At 53.1% G+C, this 19,543-nt stretch overlaps 2 protein-coding genes across 2 annotated transcripts; one reads left to right on the forward strand and one right to left on the reverse strand.

Moving 5' to 3' along the window:
* Positions 1-6,107: 6,107 nt before the first annotated feature.
* LOC34622297 (treacle protein) lies at positions 6,108-13,382 on the forward strand. The gene is made up of 2 exons (XM_026337382.1): positions 6,108-9,521; positions 9,648-13,382. Exons 1-2 carry the CDS (start codon positions 6,108-6,110, stop codon positions 13,380-13,382), a joined length of 7,149 nt encoding a protein of 2,382 aa, XP_026193167.1.
* A 1,691-nt stretch (positions 13,383-15,073) lies between these two features.
* Positions 15,074-18,210, reverse strand: LOC34622298. The gene is made up of 6 exons (XM_026337384.1): positions 18,093-18,210; positions 17,599-17,762; positions 16,875-17,009; positions 16,365-16,529; positions 15,462-16,180; positions 15,074-15,311 (listed from the first exon to the last, which is right to left on the reverse strand). Exons 1-6 carry the CDS (start codon positions 18,208-18,210, stop codon positions 15,074-15,076), a joined length of 1,539 nt encoding a protein of 512 aa, XP_026193169.1.
* Positions 18,211-19,543: the final 1,333 nt, after the last annotated feature.

The following is a 19,543-nucleotide window of genomic DNA, read 5'->3' on the forward strand; positions in this document are numbered from 1 at the left end:
CAAGTAAAACTAGCACTGCGCAGCCTTTTATTTGAACTTGTGTCGCCATGGAATCAACCCGTTGTGGGTACGCAAGTGCTCCCTTTATTTAGTCCCCACTCCCTGCGCCGCAACCTGCGTGGAGGCTTTTCGTTTTCCTGATGCGTCTTCTATGCTCGCTAAGCAGCTTGCTTTCGCTGGGCCCTTTCTCTTTGTTTAAGTTTTAAGGATGTTTGAATGCGCTTGCGGCGAATCGAATTATGTAGCCCAATTCCTCACAGACAAACAGAAATGATGTTGGCGGTCTTGCTGGGGCTGCCTAGGACCGTGGACTTCCTCAGACTTTCTTTTCTTACTCAGCTTAGACTGTGGGCTGGGGCCACTTTACACAGCCCCACCATCCACAATTTCCAACTCTCGTCTCGATATTCCTTTCTAGGCCAAAGACACTAACATTGCTCTGACTGGTTCCTGATATCTCGAGCAGGCCACGATTTCCTGAAGCCCGATGGCTAGTTTACTTAAAGGCTGAGGCGCTGTCGATCCTGCGACCACCTGGAATGACACTCCTGCTGGACATCAGAACAACCACTGATGACACAGCTGTTCATCTAGCTTGTGGCGTTTGCTCACAAATGTTTCATCTGTGTCAATCCAGCAATTTTAGCGAGAGTCCCGTACTTCCAGCTTCTCACTTCTACCATAGCTTGGTTTTGTGCTGAATTTCGGGTGAACCAACGAATTAAACTTTGTACAACGGCAAGGGTGTGGACAGTAGCTTTTCATGCAGGCAGACGAAGTCCTTTATAAACAGAGTCGAACTAGTATACTTATTCATTCAATAAACGCGCCGCAAGCCGCACGCGTTTTCCTTCATCCATGAAGGACAAAGCCAGGTACCTCCTCAACCGGCTAATAAAACCTTCGAGAACCCACCATTATGAGCGTCACACATCTCTGTTGGGCATAGCGCCGTCGAAGCATTCATAAGCATATAATTGGCTGGCATATAATTCCTTCCTACTAGATAGGAAGGTCCTCCGGTTACATAAGCTTTCAGCGGATCTCTCACGGCTCAAGAGGAGTAGGTTCACTGCACACTTCTATCAATAGCTTTTTCAGACTGCTGCTAGGGGCGAGCGAGGAACAGCTGCATCGAATCACGGGTGACTACCAGCCGGAAGGCTTCATCTAATTTATCTGTTGGAAGAACTCTAGCCCAAGATTCATTAGGAATGTGATCGAAGCGTTGTTGACTGTTTTTCAAAACGAACTTTAGCTTACCCTTGCCCGCGTACCTTAGAGTTTCTCACATGAGAGGAGAGGGACAAGTAAGGCACGCTACATGCACCTTCCAGGCACTCCGAACATTTCGAGCCAGCTGCACACAGGATACATAACACCAAGAGCACACGAACACACTAGTGCACAATCTTGCACCGAGCGAGAGAAATTTTCAACAGGTAAGCTATGCAATCAGACAAACCAATTAGTTCTTTACTAAGTGCATCAAAACGTGCTTGAGTATAGCTCAGACTGCTAAAGGTCGGCTCAAGTAATCCTAAATACGCAATCCTCATATAGAAAGCCGCACCACACAAAAAACGCAGGGGGCAACCCCACCCCAGTGGTTTGACTATGGTGCATTCCGTAGCGAGCTACGTCATAGCCACGATATACTTAGGTGCTTACTATTACTTTTGCTGTATGTAGTTTAGAAATAGTAATGAAGCAAGTTCGATTTCGCAGCCCTGGTATGTCTTTATATGCAGAGTAGTCATTCCGCGCAATTATATAAGAATCGATGGCTCGTACGAGTGTGCTACATGGTGCAATATGGAACTAGCTGAGGTTCAGGGTGGTTGGAGGACACTGGCTCTCTCCCTCTAATTTGCACGACGTAATTGGACGTGCAAACAGCGATATTTGGGGGTTTCTGGGTAATGCTTGATAATCTGTTATCAAGCTTGCATTGGATTAGCAGTAAATGCAGTAAACGTGCTGACGTTGTTGGAAGTTTCCCCCGCAGGTTGATGCTGCAAAGAACAAAGTCACACTATGCTCGCCTTTTTGCTGAGTATACATATCAATGCAGGTGATTACGACGGGAGAGAAGCCAAATTTAGTATCACCTTAACTTTGGAATATTTTCAACGGAATGTCCCTTTAGAGTCTTTAGCCGAAAATGGAGGAGAATGCTTCTTCAAGTGGTGTATCTGTGCATTTGTATTCAAGGTTTCAGAGGATAACTGGATGAGCTTGAAACAATAGCTGGAGGTAGCGAGGATAGTCTTTGCATTTCAACATCAACTTTTGTGCCTTACGGCTTCCAGAAGCGCTTTTGGTCACAGTGACAATGCTCCTTGCCTTTATTTTAGGTAGCTCTGCATTCCGAACCTCACGCATCTGCAATTTTCTGTGACCAACAGTGGAAGATACTGCACAGTATACCTGCCTAGGATACAATTCGTCTTCCATCTGTTCTACTTCATGCTAAAGCTGAATTTTGCCTGTACTTTTGGTGAGGCTTCAGATGATCTGATAGGCGCGCACCACGACGAAAAAACCGGCTCAGAACAGCTCACTGCCTTCCTTACTAGCCGTGGCAACGTTGCTTTAGTAAACCCAAATATGTATATAACAAACAGTAGACTGAATTCAGTGGTTAGAGTCCGCGCCCTTGTTAACTCTACACTCTTAATGGCGTCTGATCCGGCATTTAGAAGTACAAAACGTTCCTTACAAGACTTCAATACTGGGGAGCGTCCGGTGAACCGAGACAATTGCACCTTTCACATCTGGATCGGTTTCAGCATGCATATCAAGGATTACAAAGTTGGGAATGCGAAAGCAAGGTTGCCATGGAGAGCAAGGAGGCAGCAAATGATTCTGAGCGGGTTTCTCCTTCACAATGCGTGCCTTTAGATCATCTGAGGCCTAACTAAAACTACAGATAATGTGAGTTCCCTCAATGCAAGAAAATTGGTAGAGCAACCCATCAGGGCGCAAAATGGCCTTCTGCTAGTGCTAAATCTTTAACTCTGTGTGCAGTAAGGTGGGAAAGCGGAGACAAAGCAACCTTGGTTTTTGCTGCTGTTTGCATTTCCTTTCATTATAGTGATAGCCAGTCTTCGGACGCTTTTCGACTGCTAGGGCTTTTGATATGAGAAGCACATAAAACACCAGTCAATTTTTCTGGAAGCTGCTTCTAGAAAGCAAAAAAGTCAATGCCCAGCCCCCCCTCCAACTAAATAAAACACAGGTGCTCCAACTAGATAAAACATAGACAGTATAATGTTTCCTATTCTCTGGCTATATGGCAAAAACACAGCTCGTCAGTGCAGCCTTCGTGCGATGTCAGGATGGCCATAACGGACACAAAAGCACGCCTTTTGCCTTGTGTAGCCATACTGCTCCAGAGTAGGATATGCCATGCAAAAAGTTGGCTCAAAAAGAAGATATTGGAACTTTCCTGTATTACTTTAGAGACCTACAGAGCAGGGCTTTTTGCCTCAAGGAGGTTCAAACCTTGTAGACTACTTTCCCGGCACACAAGGCCGCCTACCTTCCATGATTAATAATCGAAGGAGAAAATTTCGGCATGTATTCCCACGCTGGGCCAGTACTCTTGCAGTGTGTCGCCCGCTCTTCTAGTAATCCGAAAGCAGGAACAGGCAGCTAAATGGCGTACTATGTGAAACTTCGTCTGGGTAAATTTACATGCTTACTACTGTTGCTGGTGTTTGGAGAAATATATCCACATTGCCAAAAAGCAAAAACAGGTCCTCTATCAAAGAGGCCAAGCAAAATGTGCCCTAGTGTTACCACGCATAGGCATAGGGCTACATACACCAAGTCGAAGGTAGCGTGTTTGAAGCGAACATCTGATCAGCTAAGGCACCGCCAAAGACCAGTGCTGTTCCTCCTGTAACGTGTTTTCAGGATAAAAAGAGCATCTTCAAGAGTTACATGGCACAACTCCGGTTGCAACGCCATGCAAAAGAGGCTCCCTGGAAAGCACAATCAATGACTAAGTACGTATTTGGGCAATTCCTGTATTGAAAAACTTTGCAAGAGACAGAAGCAAGCTATAGGCGTGCATACTCCGCATCCGCTTACCCCGTACCCCGTAATCCCGAAGAGATTTCCTAATCCCAGCTGACAGATGCGAAGCTTTCTTATTTCTTATGGAGCTGAGTGTGCCGTGCGTACGTTGCATTTGACTGCAGCGCATGTAGTGCGGTATCCTCAAGAGCCAGTCTTCCTTGCAATTTCCTCCGTAGCACCGACCAGCACCTTTTGGTACTCCCTTGAGTCAGAAAAAGTACGGGAGCAAGCAAACGGGGTGCAGCTCACCATGGAATATGTATATAGGTGCAATAAGGTTTCAACTTATCCAGGACCAATCCATAGAAAAGGAGAGGCAAGAGTTGGTGGCCTAGTAACCAAGGACCCAAGGCCCTTGGAGGTCACCTTAATTCCGGTGGGTGTTCCCTCTATCTGCCTCACTCTCTTGAATACTGGCTTTCGCGCTGTAATACATCTGCCGATAGAACCAACACGTGCTCCACATTCAAACAAAAAAAGCAGCTGTAAGCTAGTAGAGAGGCAGTTGCTCTTACGCTTCGAATAAATGAATTCGCTCTTCAAAGAAAGCAGAGAAACGCTATTTTTCGCTGAAACCTTCCCCGGCAGCGCAGCTGCAAAGGAGCTTCATTTAGACATAATGGTCTACCAGTCTGCTTGAATAGACTAAGAGATAGCCAGTTGCACTCATACTAGCCCAAAGCAGTCCTTTGAAAACGAAGGGAGTGCCGGCGTACCCGCGATGAAAGAACAGGGGTCCAGCGGCCGCTGCGCTATACATTCAACAATGCCTCTACGCAGCACGGCAGAGAACTCTTTACTGAATCTCTCCGCCTCTTCTTTTATCCCCATGCCGCCAACTATAGCAAAGTCGCAGCCAGAGCCTGGTGAGCGACAACCAACAAAGCCGCCTGTGGGAATTCGGCCTGAAACTGTTCGTGGATATCGTTGCTAAGGCCTCAACCACTGAAGTTACCGTTTATGCCTGCAGTAGTGAAATGGAAGCATCATAGTGTATTTCTCAGCTTCGTGGCAAGTATGGACATAAGGTCACGTTTGCCGCCAGCAGCGGTTGGTCAGCTGCTCCCTAAACGATCCAAGGTAAAGTTTTAAAACAGACCTTACAACTGGAGGCTAGGTTTACACAATTACAGCAAATTACTTTCAGTATCAGCAACAACTGGCAGTGCCTTACCGGGGGCTACAATGTCTCCAGCCGCTTCTCTTTTGCTCCTTGGAATAAGCAAAAAGACCCGTGAGCTTGGTACGGCAAGTGGAACGTATGCAAATAGTATACGTGGCTAACATTGAAGGAAAAGAAGACGAAGGAAGACCCAGGTGCACAGTTCTATTGCAGCAGGTGCTGCTGTGCTGCACGGGCCCTAAAGCAGCAGTAGCATAGCAGCAGCCAGCTGCTGCACTAGGCTTTAGCATTAGAGGCTAAATATTGGAATCAACCAAGAAATACCGCCCATTTGTTACGCATGTGAACAACAAACGACTTAACTCCCTACATTTTCAGAGAGGTCGCCGCTTACAGCGGAGAAGCACGCTGTTGAATGGGCCACAATACAGCCGGCGCATCGATACTGTATGGGGGCCCCTGCCCCGTGCGTCTCTTCATCCTGTGCTGACCGAAAACTGTGTTGTTTGGTTAAACCGCAGTGACAGCTGGCAAATGAGCCTTCTGTAACCTTGTTCCTGCCTCTCTCTTCCTCTGGTGCCCTCTGGCCTTTGAATTGAGCGCATGAGAAGCAATGCAAAAAGGCTCTCTTTGTGCTGCACTGCTGCCAGTGGCCAAGGCTACTTCTTCCTCAAGCACGAAGCCCATATTAGGTTGACTGTCAAGCACCTCCAGGACCCTCAGCCTCTCCACAGGCACCCGTGTATACTCAAGCAGCGCCGGCGAGACCGGCAGCACAGAACTATGCCGTTGCTGCTACACTTCACAGACCAGGTTAACCTCGAGAACGATCTACAGCCTGCCTCTCACTGGCATGACCTCTCCCTGCACTGTATGCTCCGCTGGAGCGGCGTGAGCTATGGAGGCCCCCGGCTCTGAGGCGGGCCCGGGGCCCCAGGAAGCTCCCAATGTGGCGATTGAGGCTGTGACAAACGCTTCTATTTTGCCGTATTTTCTGCAAGAGGTGCGGCGGCAGGATGGGGAAGCATCCCTGGCTGTCGAGCATCCTGGGGAGACGGTTAGGCGGGTTGTGAGCACGCCTTATTTTGGGGGTTCTGACGGGCAGCCGAGCCTTCCGAATAAGCCTCGAGCTCTTCAACAAAAGAGCACCCCTCCAGCAGTACTTACACTGTCTCCTCTAAAGGCACTAAAGGAAGTACTTGGGGAGAGCCCAAAAGGGGAGTGGCTGGCGGCCTCTCTGGACTCTGCCTGTCAGTCATCAGAGGCGCTCTCTCTCTTGAATCATATGCGGGCCTTAGCGTCTCGGCTCTTTGCAGAAAATGCATTGCTAAAGTCACAAGCGCAGCTGGAGGGCAAGCCATACCACCAGGGGGCCCGTCCACGCCACAGGCGCACGCCCAGGGAGCAGTTGGTTTCAAATGATGAGGCGCGGCGCGTCCGGGATATTACAGAGGAGAACAGTTACCTGAAGAGCTTCATAAACGCAGATGCGCGGGTGCTTCAGAATGCAAAATTGGCGCGGATTCAGAAGGAGCTTCAAGCAGCTCTGGAGAAAAACCAGACGCTGCAGGAACAGGCGCAGAAGGACCGAGCGATCATTGCCGAGTTGGAGTTAAGGAGCCGCGCCTTTGCGGATGCGTATGCGTGGCTTACGAGTCACAACAGAATGATTCATGCACGGGACGCCCCCACGCTCGTGGCTTTATGGCGTAAGCGAGTTGCTGCAACAGGGGCTGCAGGCCAGGGGACCCTCATGCCTGAATTCGCCGAAGACCTATCGGCAGCTTACATAGCTGCCGACTCAGAGGAAGATACAGAGGCTACTTCAGAAGATGGAAACGAGGAGGGTTCTCAGTATACGCGACAACTGGCAGCCGCGCTCAGGGAAGCAGAGACGACAAGCGAGGTGCGGCAGGCGCAGACAAGGGCCAGACTAGCAGAGCGACGGGCTGAGGAGGCAGAGAGGCTGTTAGTCGAGACTCGGGCTCAACTGAAGAAGCCTGAAAAGGCTGCTTCCAAAGCCGCAGCCAATCCCCCAGCGCCGTGCTCGGCTGCGCTGAGCAACCATGAGGTGAAGCTGGAGGCAGCCTTGAAAGAGAGCCAGCTGCGCGCTGCCGCAGCGGAGAGGGAATGTACCAAGCTTGCAGAGCAGCTGTCAAAAGCACAGAAGGCTGTGGACGCTGCGGTCCTGGCGCGAAAACGTGCAGAACAAGAAAAGGCCCAAGCCATGGCGGAAGCTGAAGCGCGAATGAGTGCAGAGAGAGCACAGTTCGCGTCAGAACTGGCGAATATGAAAGCACAGCACCAAACGGAGATTGGAAAACTCAATACTGCAGCTAAAGAAGCAGCAGAACTGCGGCTGAAGCTGCGAGACGCACAACAGCAATGTGCGGACTTGCGGGCTGAGTTGGATACAGCGAAGCTCGAGACGGGTGGCGCTCAAATTTCTAAGGTAGCCTCATCTAGGAATCTGGTTTCACCTGCTGCTTCTGACATATCTACCCTTACATCTGAGCGGGACACATACAAGGCGACGGCCTTGCGGTTGGAGATGGACATCAAGCGGCTGAAGGCTAGATTGGACGAGGCAGCGCAGCTAGAAAAGACAGTCTTTGCTTTGAAGGAAAAATTATCAGCGGGAGAGGAGCTGAAGAAGGCGTACGAGAATTTGCAGCGCGAAGCAAGCACCCTGAGAGGCAAACTCAGCGAGGTCCACGCAACGGAACCACAAAAAGGCCCCAGACAACAAGACTTGGCGAAGCAAGCCATGGAAGAACTTGCAAGAGATAAAGCTGCTATGACTGAGAAATACGAGTTTCTGAAGAAGAAGGTGGGCGAACTGGAAGAGCAGCTGGAGCAGCAGCGCTCAGAGAATCAAATGCTAAAGGCAGGTAGAGAGGACGCTTACAAGGTTTCGCAGCCAGAGGCCACTCAACCTTCCAGCAAAGCCGGCACACCAACGCCTGATGAAGTTGCTGCCCTCATAAAGGAACGGGATAGTTTACAGGAAAAGATTTTGAGCCTGGAGAAGGAGCTCAGTGATTTTCGCACTTCCTCCTCGAGGGGCCCTGCCAAAGAGCCAGTAGTAGCCAAGCCTTCTGCTGGCGGCGCACGCGCGGAAGTGGCGAAAAAGTCTCCTCCATCAGGCGCAGCAAAGGCAGTTGCAAAGGACACGAAGGTTCCAGCCCCTCCAAAGAAGGTTATACCAACGGAAGCAGTTATTTCCAGCTCGGATAGTTTCTCAGCGGAGGCTAGGGAAAAGCTTGAGAAGGAGGTTGATGCCCTGAAAGAGCAACTGCTTGCTGGCAAGGAAGTACAAACGGCCTATGAAGCTCTGCAGAAAGAAGTGGAGAGTCTCAGAGGTCAGCTCAAGGATGCCCAAGCTTTAGGTCAGCCTAAGGGGCCTCCTCCCACGGCTCCGGCTAGTAGCTCTGCTGGAAAGACCGCTCCACCCCTACCCGGGGACCATCTGGCACTTGTCGAAGAACGTGACAACCTACTGCAGAAAGTGAAGGCCCTAGAAGCAGAGCTTACAGCCCTTAAAGCCCAGTCTTCGACACTTGCGTCTGCTAAGCAGGTGTTGGAGAGCAAGGCCTTGCCACCTCCCCAGCGAGCTCGGCCGTCAAAGGCGGGGGCAACTGCGAAGCCTGCCCCTCTAGCAAAAGGCACTGTCCAAGAGCCTTCAGCAACTGCTGGCGATCAAGCAGCTGCTCAGGAGCAAGAGAAGTTAAAGGAAGAGATACGCGCTCTCCGAGAACAAGTGGCAGCGGGGGAGGAGCTAAAGATGGCGCATGAGTCTTTGAAGAGAGAGATGGAACGGATGCAAGCTGAAAACAGTGCGCTTAAGAAGAACGAAGAAGCTTCCAAGGCTCTTCCACCGAAGGTTCCTCAACCTGTTAGCAAGGCTGCAATGCCGACACCTGATGAAGTTGCTGCTCTCATAAAGGAACGCGACACTTGGAAGGATCGAGTGGAGGGCCTTGAGAAGGAGCTCAGCGATATTCGCACCTCCTCCAGGAGTCATGCCAAAGAGGCACCAGCTGCAAAGACTTCTGCCAATGGAACTCACGCGGAAGTGCTGAAGAAGCCTCCCACGCCAATGCCGAAGCCAGGTGGGACTGCTGTTGAATCTGGCAAGGCGATAGGAGCCGAAGCCGGGGTGGAAGTGCCTCCCGCTGATAGTGTGGCGACTCCTTTATCGAAGTCGAAGTCGCCAGTGACTAAAAGGCCTCCTGGTGCATTGCCAGCCAAGGCAGGAAAGGCCCTTTCTCCGGCTGCAACGCCGCCGGCTGAAGGCAGCATCCCTGCTGCGGTAGCTCCTGCTGCTCCAGCAGAGAGTGCCGTTGCAGCTGCAGCTAAAGCTGATGCCCGCAAGCCTCCGCCGCCAGTTACAGCTAAGGTAGTCGCGAAGGACACAAAGGTCCCCGCTCCTCCAAAGAAGGCTCCCCCTGTAGAGGCTGGTGCAGGCACTCTAGATTCTTCGCTAGAAGGGGAGAAGGCAAAGGTGGTTGCCGAGCTTGAGGAGGAGTTGAAGGCCTTAAGGCCCAAGGCAGAAGCTGCAGCGCAGCTGACGCAAGACATTGCACGACTTCGCGAACAAGTGGCTGCTGGGGAAGTGCTAAAGACGGCTCATGAAGCCTTAGAAAAGGAACACGAGCTGTTGAAGAAGCAGCTTTGTGAAATGCAAGATCAAAGTGGCTCTGTGAGTGCAAATGGTGATAGGGGAAAAGCAGATTCTGTTCCGTCTGCCAATGATTTGATTGCAATTCAGAAAGAGCGGGACGATCTAAAAGGCCAAGTAGCAAGACTTGAAACAGAGCTTGCGGCTTTGCGGGAAACTTCAAAGGCGCCTGAAAAAGCGGCCCCAGGCAGCAAAGAAGTATCAACCGCGAAGTCCCCAGGAAAAGTTCCCCCTCCTGCGTCGGTTAAGAAGACTCCATTGCCTCCACCCAAGCCGGGAAAGGCTGCAGCTGACGCCCTTGGGCCGAAGGCTGTTGCTGATGAGAAGGGAGAACAGGCATCCCCTGCACCAAAGCTGGGGCGTGCGGCGAGTAAGACGGCAATTGACACGCTGCCACCTAAGGGCAGTGCAGGGCCTGCTGCCGCTGCAAAACTCGCAGAAACAGCAGGCGCAAGTGAAGCAAGCGGAACGAAGCCCCCACTTGGCGGCGAGACTTTGCCGCCCCACAAACTCGGGCCACCACTGGGTAAAAAGGCATTGCCTCCCAAAAGTGGCAAGGCGCCGCTTCCAGCTGCAGTTACAAGTGCTGCAAAGGAGGAATCAGCCTCAGATGAGGCCACTGCTGTATGTAGAGCGTATAGCACAGCCAAGCAGGCTGATAAGCCTTCGCAAGATGGGACAAGCGGGGCCTTATCCCCATCGAAACCGATTGCAAAGGACACTAAGGTTCCAGCTCCCCCGAAAAAGGCTTCTCCTGTGGAGGCTCCCAGCAGCGGTGGAGGCAACTTTACGTTGGAAGCTAAAACGAAGCTTGAGAAGGAAATCGAGTCTTTACGGGAGAAGCTTGCAGACAGTGAGAAACTGCGGGTGGCGAATGGGACCTTACAGAAGGAAGTAGAGGCTCTTCAAGGCGAACTGAATGCGATCAAGACCAAAGCAGAGTCTGGTGCTACTGAGGCGGCTAGCGGGGCCAGCCCAGCCATGGTAGGCGAGATGGACACTTTGCGGAAGGAACGCAACAGTCTGCAGGAGCGTGTAGCAGCCCTGGAAGCAGAGCTCATCACTCTCCGGGCCCCACGAGACGAGACAGCCGCCATTCCAAAGACTAAGGCAAGACTGCCACCCAAGGGCAAACCGGCTAAAGAGCCACTGCCTAGCAAAGTTTCTCAGAGCCCTGGTGAGAAAGAGCGGCCAGATGCCAAGGCTTCTGAGGCGCCTGAGCCAGCGGCTACAAGCCCCTCTGCGATTTCTGCCGAAGGTGAAGCAGGTGGGGAGCAAACCGGTGTAGGAAAGGCGCCCCGTGAGGATACAGGAGCTCCAGTTGGCCCTCCAGACAAGGCGAATCTCCTTACAGAGGAAGTACTTTCTAAGTCGGACGCGGAAACGGATGTTGGGGACTCAGGTGCTGAGAGCCATTCAGAAGAGGAGCGGGTGGCGACACTAAAAGAGCGCCTTCAACGAGCCAAACGCCGAGTTCGCAACCTGGTTGTGAAGTGTAACGCACTAATAGAGATGGAGAAGGAACGAGATAGTTTCCGCAGCAGATTGGAGTCTCTGCAGGCCAAGCACGACGCTCTTCGCAAGGCGCAAATGGAGGCTAGGGACAAGGAGAATGCGAGTGCAGCAAAGTCGGCCTCTGATACAGTCCTGCCATCCTCCCCTTCAGTGTCAGATACGGGTAGTGCCTCGCTGATGGAAACAGGGATGTCTGCTCAGAGCACTTCGGCGCAGCTGGATGCTGCCTCCGCTGCAGAGCTTACTGAGAAGTACGACAAGCTGAAAGTTCAACGAGACAAGTTGTATCAGTCGTACAAAGCCCAAAAAGAACGCATTGCGGAGCTAGAGCAACAAGGGATTGCCACCCAAGAACGGCTAGAACGAGCGGAGCGTCTCTACCATGAGACTCAGGAGGAACTCAGAATCGTTACGCAGCCCGCCACCCAGGCGGAGGATGCCGAGCCAACGGGTCTATTATCGTGGTTTGGTGGAGGTGGGACTCCGACCTCGAAGAGCCCTGACGAAGCGAAACTGCGTGCAAGGCTGGAACTGATGCAGCAGAGGCTTAAGAATGCACTGGCAGATAATGAATCTCTCAGTGCTAAGCTGGCACAGTTAAGAACTTCCCCCAAAGGATCTCCAAGGGAAACGAGTGGGACAGCGGAGGCCGAGGGCGAGCCTCGTCAGATGCCCAAGGGCACCGCCAAGCATAAGTCCCCTGAAGCAGGGGAAAAGAAAGTCGCACAAGCCAAAGTACCCCTAAAGTCGAAGGCTCCTCCTGCAACTGAGGGAGGTGCTCGGGAGGGCGCAGAGACTCTCGCCCAGTTGGCTGAGCTACAGAAACAAATCAAGGAGAAGGATGCACAAATTGAGGCACACAAGGCCGAGATTGTCAGGCTCGGGGCTGCTACGGCGGCAGCTGGGGGTGAGGGTGCCCTTAGGAGTGAGCTGGCGAAGCGGGAGGAAGAGCTCAAGACGAAAACAGTGCAGTTAGAAAAGGCCACCGAAGAAGCTAAGGAGAACGAGAAGCTGATACAGGCAAAGGATGAAGAACTTAAGAAGTTGAAAGCCAAGTTGGAAGCCCTAGAAAAGGAAAAGGCGCAGGCAATTAGTGAGACCAACGCCCTAAAGAAACAGCTCGAAGAAGTACAAAAGGAACTAGAGCTCCTGAAGGGCGGAGGATCGGGCGCAACCGTACCGTCAGCAAAATCAAAAGACGTGGGAGAGGCGTCTCTGCCGGCTAAGGCTGTAAAGAGGGCCCCCAGCTTAACAAAACGGGCCGCCGGGCCTCCTTCTCCACCACAGAAGTCGGAAAGTCCAGTCGCGGCACCAGCAGCTGCAACTTCTGGGCAAACACCCGAGGTGGCAAAAAAGAAGCCAAAGGCTTCGACTCTAAAGGCACAAGACGCGACACCCAAAGCCCCAGCAGAAGAGGAAAAGAGTCCCACTGGCGCGGCCCCTACAGAGAGGCAGGGTGCTGCCGGTGAAGGCTTCGAAGCCGACAGTCTCTCTGCCAAGAAGACCACGAAGGCTGAAGATACTGAGGAAGAGAAGAAGCCGAAGAAGTCGTCCAAGGATAAAACTGGAGATACAAAGAAAAAGAAGAAGAAGGAAGTCGCATTTGATGAGGGGGCAGGCCCACCGTCGGACAAAGAGAGTGTCGCTCCCGCTGAGGAGGACGCCAAAAGTACCGCAGTGGCTACCTCAAATGTTGGGTGGGGCTTCGGTCTGTTTGATAATTCCGCCCCGTCGGCGCCTCCAGAGGACAACGAAAAAGAGCCACCAGCGGATTCACAAGCTGCTGCCCGCCCTTCGCTTCTTTCACTGATTGTCGGGCCCGAACCCGCTGCGGAGCCTCCAAAAGAGCGCGATCTCCCTCCTTTGAGGCTCTCAGCAGTAGAAGGCGCTGATGATCAAAGCGATGACTCTTCCAGTGAGAGTGAAGCCGAAGGCGGAATCGCAGCGACGGTTGCAGGCTTCTTTTGGGGCGCATAAGAGCGGGCAGCTCAAAGGAGCCTAGGTGGATCTCATACGCAGTGCTCTCTTTGCGCGTTCACACAGGTACAAAAATGTAAGGCTCAATGATGTCAGGGCGTGTCTTTCTCTGTGTTCCGTTTGGGCAACGCTGGATCCTAAATAGATACCGCCGCATGTGTTCCTTCAGCAGGCTCTGCTGTATCGTATCTCGTCACGACACTGTTTCCCCTACTTGAGCTGTCTGGGCAATAGCCAAAAGGGCACGCTGTGCTTCGCACTAGCGTAGGCCCCCTTTTATATCTGTGCAGTGCAATAGGGTTAAGCAGCTGCACTGTTTCCTTGTTGCAGGTCCGTCATAGGGACCACATTTACCGCGTACAACTATACCATCTATTTTTCCACTGCCACTCGACTTTTGGCTATATGTTGGCTGGGGTAGTTTGCTCCCTGCGCAGTGTAGGGCCTTCGAGGGTACTTAAAACTCTAAGCTGCCTTCGCGCGTGGCGCTATAGTTCCTCTGCTAGGCGTGACGGGGGGGGAACTTTTGTGCACCATTTTAAATAACGAACCTGTCCACCGCTGAAGTTGATATCGCATAGATGTCCATAGGTGCTCACGTTTGCCCACCGGCGCTACAGATCGCATACAGGGTGGTAGACTGATTTGCTCGAATAAATCGTGAAAACCAAGCTAGCTCACTGTTGGTAGCCGAGCTGCTTGTCCAGCGGTAGGGTGGTCGGTGCTGGATAGCTGCTTTAGCAGTGGTTGTTGCCGGAGCCACAAGAAGTCGAATGCAGTCCACCGGTCAAGTGCCCTGTTATATACAACAATTTGCAAGCAAACTTACACGAGCTGACATACTCGTAGTGTCTGGCACTTCCACCAAACGCTGCTGATGAGTCAGGAGGCAAAGCACCTCGTCCTCTGCTGGTCGGCACCATCCCTGCGAAGGAAACTTGCCTAGAGGCCGGGGACAACGGGAATTTTTGGATGCAGCAAAAAACTCCTCCACCTCCTGGTTCCGACTGAAACACGATGAAGGAATGGAAGCAGTGCGGCGGCCTTCGAAGACGCGGGCACGAGGAGTTGGCCGGACGCGGCTTTTTCTGCAGTCTTGGGGAGGTACTGAGGTCCCCAAGAGTGCGGTGGGAATATGAACAAAAAAGCTTCCCTCTGCCCCCATGGAAAAGCCCTCTATATTCTAAGGGCCACAGCAGACTAGGGCGGTGCACTCCAGGAGGTGAGCCTGAGGGGCGAAGCCTTGTACTGTGCATTCGCGCCATCAATAAGAGCAGTTGGGCGACACCTTAGTCAGGAAGCCCATGGACAGCCCTCGCAACACACACTAACTGTCGTGGCCTCCCAGATTAGTGATGTGGAGGTGAGTGCCCGCACTGAAACTGTACGTTCAACCTACTAGAACAAAGAAGCAGTTGGGTATGGTGGCCTTTTAGCTGGCTCGCATGGATACAATGGCGATGAGAGAGGAAGACCGGGGAGGCGACAGTTGTCTTCATGGCGAAACGAGCCTCCCGCCTTAATTAACACACCACATGGTAGCCCATGCATGCCCCGAAAGGTCACACTCTATCCTGTAATCAGTTCTTTTCCCAATACATGAACGCCAGTTCTCACGGAGCTGTATCCTTCCTGCTCGGGTTTCGCCCATCCTCTCAGGTGGAGGAAGCAAAAGGAAATACAGAAGCTGCCTAGGAGCCTACCTCTAGAAAATTGTTTTCATCGATGTACAACTCCGCTGCATGCGGAAGTGTACCTGGTAATACGGGTGGTGGCACAGCGGAGAAGCCATATCCAGCTGGAGGAGGCGTTGTTCCCATGGGCGACAACCCCCAGAAGTAGCCAGATTCACTGGATTCTCCAAGTCCATACAAATCCGCGGGAAGGGGGGCTGCAGCATCCACCGTTTGCAAGCAGTAACATGTCGTTCTCCCAAAAAGCGTCTTTCTCACCTTAGCTGAGTAATACGTTCGTGCTTGCCAGGAAAGTGCCCCCACCTGCCGCTATTTAAAGACTGTCTACATGCACTTACAAGGTAGCTTAAGTCCCTCCAAAGGAAGATTCCCCTCAGTCAAGTACGGTGAGAGTCTCAGACTTGGGGAAGCATTCTGTGCAATGGCCGTGTTGCGGGTCATAGACAGGGCTGCGCTTCCCCCCTTGCTTCCAAACGGCGCGCAGCCAGTGGTTGGCACGGGCATCTGCGGCACAGGGTCTTCTCCTGACAAGCTCACATTGGGATGAAGCTGTCCTAGAGGATGCGCGGCACTGGACCGCTGGCTGTCGCGTTCCCGCTGCAATGGGTATGAAGTTTGAGAAATTGTAGTTGAGGGATACAGCTGAGCCTTGGGTTCCGAGCACCGCTCCTGGCTGACAGTTGTGCAATCCTGTACGTTCTGGTGAGGCGCGTTCGGATAGAATGTTAGATAGCCTTCTGGCTGGCCGCCCACATCAGGGAACGCGTATCCCTCCTTTGCCCCCCTATAACCACTTCGGCGTGCTTCCCTACTTCTTATGGAAGTCCAGCGACGGTGACCCATTGGCGCTTCCTGTGAGCGGGCGTTGACTGGGGGGAGGCCTCCACGAGGCCACGTCAATCGCTCGCCGCGTGCGGCGGTCCTCGCCAAAGCGCGTGCCTCGCGGCTGGCTGGATGGGGCGGAGAGATGGACCCCGCACGATTGGAGGTAACCACATGGGATGCTTTCCGCTCGCCAAAACCTTCGTCCGTAAGCAGAGATTGTGCTGTGGCGCTGCTCATCAGGCCTACTGACACGGCGGTATCCAGCACAAGAGCGCATTCCTGCAAGAAAAACAAGCCATCGGAAGAGGCGTAACCATAAAAAAATCCGGTGTACTCACAGGAAGAACCTCATTCATTAAAGCGCCCTCCGGCAGCAGCCCGTTTCCAGCGGCCTGCGATACGCATCCGGAGAAGGGGGCAGGTCTCAAGTGCCACCCAGAAATTCCTCGGTGGCTCCTCTCACCTTATGCATGTGTTGATCCCTAAGATGATACGCCAGAAGGCGCACAGTCTTCTCATCAATTGCGGGCAGGCCCTGCTTACGGCTAGACCCGCTCCCGCCTTGGCGTCCCCGCTGGGCATGGCGGCCTTGAGCTTTGGAATTTACGTCACGCAGACTCTCCAGAGCCTGCGCCACATCAGCGAGCAGTCAAACCCCAAACAGCTAGTTGCACCTCAAGCACAGTGGACTCATAACCGAAACTGCAGCCAAAAAACGCCAGTGCAGACGCCATCGTGAAGACTTGCCCAAGACCTGAGGGTGCCTGAGGGACATTTTCCTTAGAAATCGCCCAGTATGAGTTCAGATAATATAGCGGCCTTCTGCTACACGGACTCTTCGCTTGGAAGGAAAAGCAACTTGGCCACTGCCTTCACCGTGAACGGCAGAAGGCGTGATGCATAGTTACATACACGTGCACACGCAGAGGCATGCGCCCACTGACAATGACGAGCGCAGGGCCTTTTCACTCACATTCAGCACGACCTCTACGGCCTGTGCGTGCATACGACCCTTGAGACATCCAAAAACAATTGTGCTAACAGTTTTGCTGTCGGCTGTTACGCCTTCGCGCCGCATATTTTGCAGGACGTCGTACGCCGCCCGGTACTGCGCACATAAGGAAAAAAAGAAGGCACAGAACGCTGTGCAAAGAAAGAACGGCGTCCCCTATGCAGCCCAATGAGGCACGTTCAAACGCCCGCCAAGCATCCTCTTCAAGAGAGGGACAGCGGGCACAAGAAACTCACCTGCCGGTTCTCTATGCAGGCGGCCATGAGGCAAGTATACACGTGAGCATTAAGCTTGAAGTCATACATCTTTGGGAGCTGCTTGACGAGCTCAAACGCAACTGGCAGCTGCCGCATGCGGCCGTGCAACTTGATCAAGATGCTAAGCGTAAAGTTCGAGGGCTTTATCTGCCGAGCCTGCATCTCTCGCCAAAGCTCCAAACAAAGGGAGGAACGCTGCACCACACGCAGGCAGTTACAGAATGTTCAGCCATAGTGAAGGGCGGAGTCTATACACACACGCGAGGAGCATCGACCATAGCCCTCTTGAGAAGGCAAGAAGAGCCCTATTTCGAGCATCGGTAGTAAGCTCAAGACAGGGCATACAACCCGCCCAAGAGCCTAGTCTGCGTCATGCAGCCACCCGCAGCAGCCTCCGTCTTGAATGCACCGGCCCGTAAGAAACTTACTCCAGCGCGGACACAGCCATCAAGAAGGGAATTGTAAAGGACCCCATCGGGGCTGATGCTTTTCTGCTTCATGGCCTTGAGCAGCAGGAGGCCTTTGTCCATCTGCCCGTGGGCGCAATAGCCTTTAATGATGGTGCTGAAGGTAATCAAGTCCGGCTGGACGCCTGCGAGATCCCAACACAGGATACGACACAGGCTGGCTCGCACGGCTCGTGTTCCCTAGAGAATGGGGGAGCAACGCAACTCTGCGGGGAGGGCGGGGGGGTGGAGGGAGATGCAGAAAGGGAGAGGGGGGCAGGCAAAGACAGCGATTCCAGCAGAGTGACGAGCTAAGCTCTTTTTCACGCTCCGAACCATTCCATGCCCGCCTTTCCACCTCAACCCCTCACCCCCGGCCCCTGCCGCACTGCGTGGGGTAACTGCATTCTAAAAACACGCAATCAGACTCCCTAGCAACGACAAGGAATTCCACACGCCCTTTGTCGAGGCCTCACCTTTTTTAAGCATGTCGTCTAAAAGGGCGGCTGCACGGTCCATGGCCCCGACGCGGGCACACACGTCAAGAAGGGAGTTGTACGTTACTGTGTTCACCTCTACGCCGAAAGTCGCCATTTCCTCGAAAAGGCTGAGCGCCTGGTCGAGCTGAAAGCCGATGCGCAGCAACCAGAAAGGGGTAATAAACCCTTTACAGCCCTCCTTCAGGCCCCCCCCGCATACCCCCCTTTAAGCCGCCCCTGTCTCCTCGTGCCTTTCTCCTCTACCGCCGTTCCTCAAAAGCTCTAGCAACCCCTTGGCGCCAGCATCTAGAAAAGTAAGCCACCGCAAGAGGCGGCTGAAAGCTCACCTGTTTGCTTTGGGCACAGCCCTTGATGAGCGTAGAATACATCACTGTATTGGGTCTGATAGCTTCATTCGAGGCTTTCATATCCGCAAGAAGCTTCAATGCCAAATCCAACGCGCCGTTGCTCACAAGGGCGTCTAAAATGCATCCATACGAGACGGCGTTCGGCTTAAGACCTATAGCACCACCACAGAGAGACAAGGTTCCCCCCGCACACACACAGAGGATTTACTGGCCATCCACCTGAAACAGCCCAGACTAGATAGATATTCCCTGCACGCACTACCGCTTTCGCGCCTGCTGCATGGCTGAGAAGATGCTGGAACGGCCCCTGTCGATTCGAACCCCCCCGCTGTTGAGGCTTCAAGGGCACCCCTACGAGAGGGCGTGCAAGGTAAAGGAAACTCGGCTTGCCTTCAGTATTCACCATTTCCTGCCAGATCTCCCAACACCGCCGGACTTTGCCAAGTCGGCCGAGCTGCCGGAGCAGCAAGCCAAGTCTGTATACCTGGTCACTGGTATCGCTGCCTCGTGCCTTGCCTGTTGTAGCTGGAACGGATGCGCTAGGCTTGTAGGGATTGCACGCGCATCCGCCGCGTTGCTGCAAAGCCTCATGGCCACGAAGCAGCCCGACGTCTTTGATCTCGTTGCTTTTTCCCGATGGACTCCGTGGCATCTCTTCGGAGACCCCAGTGGGTTGTGGCCTATGGCTCCCAGGATCGCGTTGCTCCACTGCTTGCGGATGCAGCTGCCGGGTTTCTTCCTTCGCGCACTCCTGGTGGAATGCCGTCTGCGCTTCTTCCTCACCGGCGGGTGCCTCGCAGCTTCGCAAGTCCAGCTGGTGCATGTGAGCCGCCAAGACGGTAACGTCTACAGTCACCCGCACGTGTGGCAGCGCATCGCCTACCGGCTCTCAAAGCACTTCTTGCATTGTGGGGAAGGCTACAGGGGGCTCTGGCAGCAGGCTGTGCGGCTGCTTACCTGGAAGAAATGTGGCGTCGAAGCACGTCGAACCGGGGGCATCAGCGGAGCACCCCGCACCGTCGGTGGCTGTTGTTGCAGAGCTACTGCGCTCACTCGCAATTGTATCCGTGAGCGTCGTTC

The sequence above is a fragment of the Cyclospora cayetanensis genome, unplaced genomic scaffold (assembly GCF_002999335.1).
Source record: "Cyclospora cayetanensis isolate NF1_C8 unplaced genomic scaffold, CcayRef3 CcayRef3_contig_18, whole genome shotgun sequence".
NCBI classification, from domain to species: domain Eukaryota; phylum Apicomplexa; class Conoidasida; order Eucoccidiorida; family Eimeriidae; genus Cyclospora; species Cyclospora cayetanensis.

Excerpts from the sequence above, each read along its gene's own strand:
- LOC34622297 (XM_026337382.1), top strand. The coding sequence starts at position 6,108 with ATGGAGGCCCCCGGCTCTGAGGCGGGCCCGGGGCCCCAGGAAGCTCCC. Across the intron at positions 9,522-9,647 it reads AAGGCAGCATCCCTGCTGCG|AAGGCTCCCCCTGTAGAGGC; the intron begins GTAGCTCCTGCT and ends GCTCCTCCAAAG.
- LOC34622298 (XM_026337384.1), bottom strand. The coding sequence starts at position 18,210 with ATGGCGACTTTCGGCGTAGAGGTGAACACAGTAACGTACAACTCCCTT. Across the intron at positions 16,530-16,874 it reads CCGTAGAGGTCGTGCTGAAT|GCTCTGGAGAGTCTGCGTGA; the intron begins GTGAGTGAAAAG and ends GATGTGGCGCAG. Across the intron at positions 15,312-15,461 it reads CCAAGTCTGAGACTCTCACC|AACGACATGTTACTGCTTGC; the intron begins GTACTTGACTGA and ends GCTTTTTGGGAG.